General features: G+C 47.6%; 1 protein-coding gene across 1 annotated transcript; it reads right to left on the minus strand.

Annotated features, from left to right (window-relative positions):
- Positions 1 to 1,388: 1,388 nt before the first annotated feature.
- Positions 1,389 to 2,392, minus strand: LOC110276119 (protein MAIN-LIKE 2-like). Its single transcript, XM_021132799.1, has 4 exons — positions 2,384 to 2,392; positions 1,972 to 2,289; positions 1,699 to 1,890; positions 1,389 to 1,430 (listed from the first exon to the last, which is right to left on the minus strand). The coding sequence occupies exons 1-4, from the start codon at positions 2,390 to 2,392 to the stop codon at positions 1,389 to 1,391; spliced, it is 561 nt and encodes a 186-aa protein (XP_020988458.1).
- Between the last annotated feature and the right edge of the window lie 1,381 nt (positions 2,393 to 3,773).

Below are 3,773 nucleotides of genomic sequence, written 5' to 3' on the forward strand. Positions count from 1 at the left end.
CGACCCCGTGAAGCAACGACGTGGAACCCGTGTCCTCTGACCTCTCCGGATAAGCGGCTCCTCATCCTCAATCTCATCGTCCTCGTCCTCGTCCTGCGGGGCTGGCTGTGCAGGAGTCCTAGGCTGGACATGTACCGGTCGGGATGAGGATGGTCCGACAACTGAATGTGACCCAGCAGTATGTGCCGAAACTGGGGTACCACCCAAAGCGAAATACTCAGGAGGAGGCACGGAGGGAGGATCATTTAGATCGACATGTAACGGTGCCTGTGTCCCCGTCGTCTGACTCCGCCCACGGGCAGCGTCATCATCATGCATGATGGCACTGATCTCATCTAAAAAGGGAGATCCACCAAAATCCCCATCATACCCAACACCGGCAAGGAAGTCTGAAAACGTGCTGCCCGGACTCACCCATGGCGTACTCTCCTGAAGTGTGTGGTCGTCAGAGGAAACTCCAACGAAGTAATCTCTGAGCGGCCCCTCCCCAAGTCCAGCCTCACCATGGGCAGTGGGATCTCCGGTGGCGTACCCCTCTCCACCAAGGCCGCCATGATGGGGACTAACAACCCCGACTGCACCCCTACCCCCACCGTCCACGTCACGAAGATCACCATCATCGTAGCCCGCAACGGGTGCCCTCCGTCTGCCTCCACGCCCTCGTCCTCGACCACCACCCCTACCTGCCTCATCAGCCTTCCCCATAGCTTGCTCTAGCCACCTCTACTCACGCTGGCTCCGTCGTGTCCCAACACGAGCTCTCCTCTCAACCCGACGCCTATCAGGGACGTCATCGACTCAATCCATGTCAGGAACTCGCCCAGGACCCCTTTGTGACGCCTCGACAGGAATAGGAACGCCCCTCGGATCCCCCAGATAAAACTCGGGTGATAAGAACCTCTTTCCATGCTGAATCCACCAGTCTAGGTAGGCGTGTGAAGGACCAGTGTCGGCAACAACATTGAACTGGAGGACGTGGTCCGCACGGGTCTCCCAAAGAATATGCCAATGCTGTAAAGCGGACAGGAACCAACGATCACTGCCTCTTCCGTCCTTCGACATCAGAAAGTCGATGTTAAGAGCGGGACGCGAGAGGGGCTGCACACCACCAAACTGTGGTAGAACCCTATCTACCTGATGCCACTCTACAACGGCAAAGTATATCAGCGACGTGACAGACCGCCATACCGCCATATGTCGAGGCTCCAACGCCTCCGGATGCACAACCTGAAGTACCTCGGGTGAGCTATACGGCATCCAGATAAACTACACAAAAAAATAGCTATGTTGTCACGCCAACTATTATTATACAGAAACATCTGATGTTTAGTTATTCAAATAAAAGTAACCGGAACAACATTCACATCTTCAGTCTCGTGCTCTATACTCTAGGACCATTCTCGCTGTAGGAAGGGCTGTAACATGACCACCTGTAGCGCACATGAGTGTTATGTTTAATCAGAAGTATGACAGATTTGTAATACAGTACAAGCGTACATGATCATTAGCTATTTTAACTTGAAATAGAAAAGCCTGAGTAGCGTACCTAGATGCCAAAGGCCAGCTGCACGTATCATACCCAGCAGGCCTAAACCTGGGAAAGCGCCAGAAGATCCAAGACTGAAGTAGCTGAAGTGGGCCCGCTAACTTCACCACTTATCTGTTTGCCACTCGGCACATGCACCAGTACAACCATACCAATGCTGTAGACCCCCAACTGTAGGAACCCATCTCCTCAAGCCTAGCTACGTAGGGAAGCCATCTTATGTGAATGCGGTTGCCGGACTTGTCGACAAACAGCTGAGTGGCCAACAACATCATGATATAAGCACGAGCAAAGTGCCACACAGTCTCCTCATCGGCTCCCTCAGGGCACTCTCCGAAAGTCTCCTGGAACTAGGTGCAGTTTACTGCGAACTTCTGAACCTGGCTCGGAGGAGGAATCACTCCAAGCAACTCCTCGAACTACACCCAAGCTGGACGTCCACCCTCGATATACATATGAAAATCTGTAAGGCAACCGCTGACATAACGCCCGTCCACTGCCAACCCCAAATGGTACGCCACGTCCTGAAGCGTGATCGTGCACTCTCCGAAGGGCATATGGAAGGTGTGCGTCTCAGGACGCCACCGCTCGACGAAGGCGCTGACAAGGGGCTCATCTAACCGGAACCATCTATCGTTCATCCTAGCCAGATGGTACAACCCGGCCATTTGCAGGTAGGGAACATAACGCTCATCGAGTGGCATGCCTTGTTGCCGCCACATGCTCCTGATGTATCGCTGTGGCTGCGCATTAAATGGACCGCATTATAAGAACCACATACAATACTGGTAACAAAAATAAAACTAACATAATAAACCACTTAGATAAACCACTTACATAAACCATCAACACAACCGCATATAAAACCACTAACATAAACCACTTATATAAACCACCAACACAACCGCATATAAAACCACTTACAAAAAACCACTTACCCCAAACCACCAACTAAACCGCGAGCAAAACCACTAAAAAAACCATTTGCAATACCACTACAATAAACCACTAACAATACCACCTAACATAAACCACTTACATAAACCATTAACATAACCGCATATAAAATCACTTACAAAAAACGACTTAACATAAATCACCAACTAAACCGCATGCAAAACCTCTAATATAAACCATTTGCAATACCACCACGATAAACCACTAACATAAACTGTCACTAAAACCACAGGCAAAACCACTAACTCAAATAAACCGTATGCACAAAGTTTTCTATGTACTAACCTCGTCGTTGATGACCCCGGCTATATGAGCAACCCTGTCCACCCGGTACAGCTGATGAGCGGATAATTTATACGCTTTTTGGCATTGTTTTTAGGTAGTTTTTAGTAAGTTCAAGCTACTTTTAGGGATGTTTTCATTTGTTTTTATGTTAAATTCACATTTCTGGACTTTACTATAAGTTTGTGTGTTTCTCTGTGATTTCAAGTAATTTCTGGCGTAAATTGAGGGACTTGAGCAAAACTCTGAAAAAGGCTGACAAAAGGACTGCTGATGCTGTTGGAATCTGACCTCCCTGCACTCGAAATGGATTTTCTGGAGCTACAAAACTCCAAATGGCGCGCTCTCAACGGCGTTGGAAAGTAGACATCCAGAGCTTTCCAGCAATATATAATACTCCAAACTTTATTCGGAAATTGACGAGGTAACTTGGCGTTGAACGCCAAGTACATGCTGCTGTCTGGAGTTAAACGCCAGAAACACGTCATGATCCGGAGTTGAACGCCCAAAACACGTTATAACTTGACGTTCAACTCCAAGAAAAGCCTCAGCTCGTGGATAGATCAAGCTTAGCCCAAACATACACCAAGTGGGCCCCGGAAGTGGATTTATGCATCAATTACTTACTCATGTAAACCCTAGTAGCTAGTTTAGTATAAATAAGACTTTTTACTAGTGTATTAGTCGTCTTTTGACCACGTATCATCTTTGGTATCAGTTTTGTTTTATTCTTCATCTTAAGAGGCTATTGATCACGTTTTAGGGGGCTGGCCATTCGGCCATGCCTGAACCTTTCACTTATGTATTTTCAACGGTGGAGTTTCTGCACACCATAGATTAAAGGTGTGGAGCTCTGCTGTACCTCAAGTTTCAATACAATTACTATTACTTTTTATTCAATTCTCTTTTATTCTTATTCCAAGATATATGTTGCACTTCAACTTGATGAATGTGATGATCCGTGACACTCATCATCATTCTCACCTAT

This window comes from Arachis duranensis, chromosome 1 (assembly GCF_000817695.3).
Source record: "Arachis duranensis cultivar V14167 chromosome 1, aradu.V14167.gnm2.J7QH, whole genome shotgun sequence".
Lineage (NCBI taxonomy): Eukaryota > Viridiplantae > Streptophyta > Magnoliopsida > Fabales > Fabaceae > Arachis > Arachis duranensis.

Excerpts from the sequence above, each read along its gene's own strand:
- LOC110276119 (XM_021132799.1), bottom strand. Across the intron at positions 1,891-1,971 it reads AGGGTGGACGTCCAGCTTGG|GAGACTTTCGGAGAGTGCCC; the intron begins GTGTAGTTCGAG and ends ACCTAGTTCCAG. Across the intron at positions 1,431-1,698 it reads GTTGGGGGTCTACAGCATTG|GTGGTCATGTTACAGCCCTT; the intron begins GTATGGTTGTAC and ends TGTGCGCTACAG.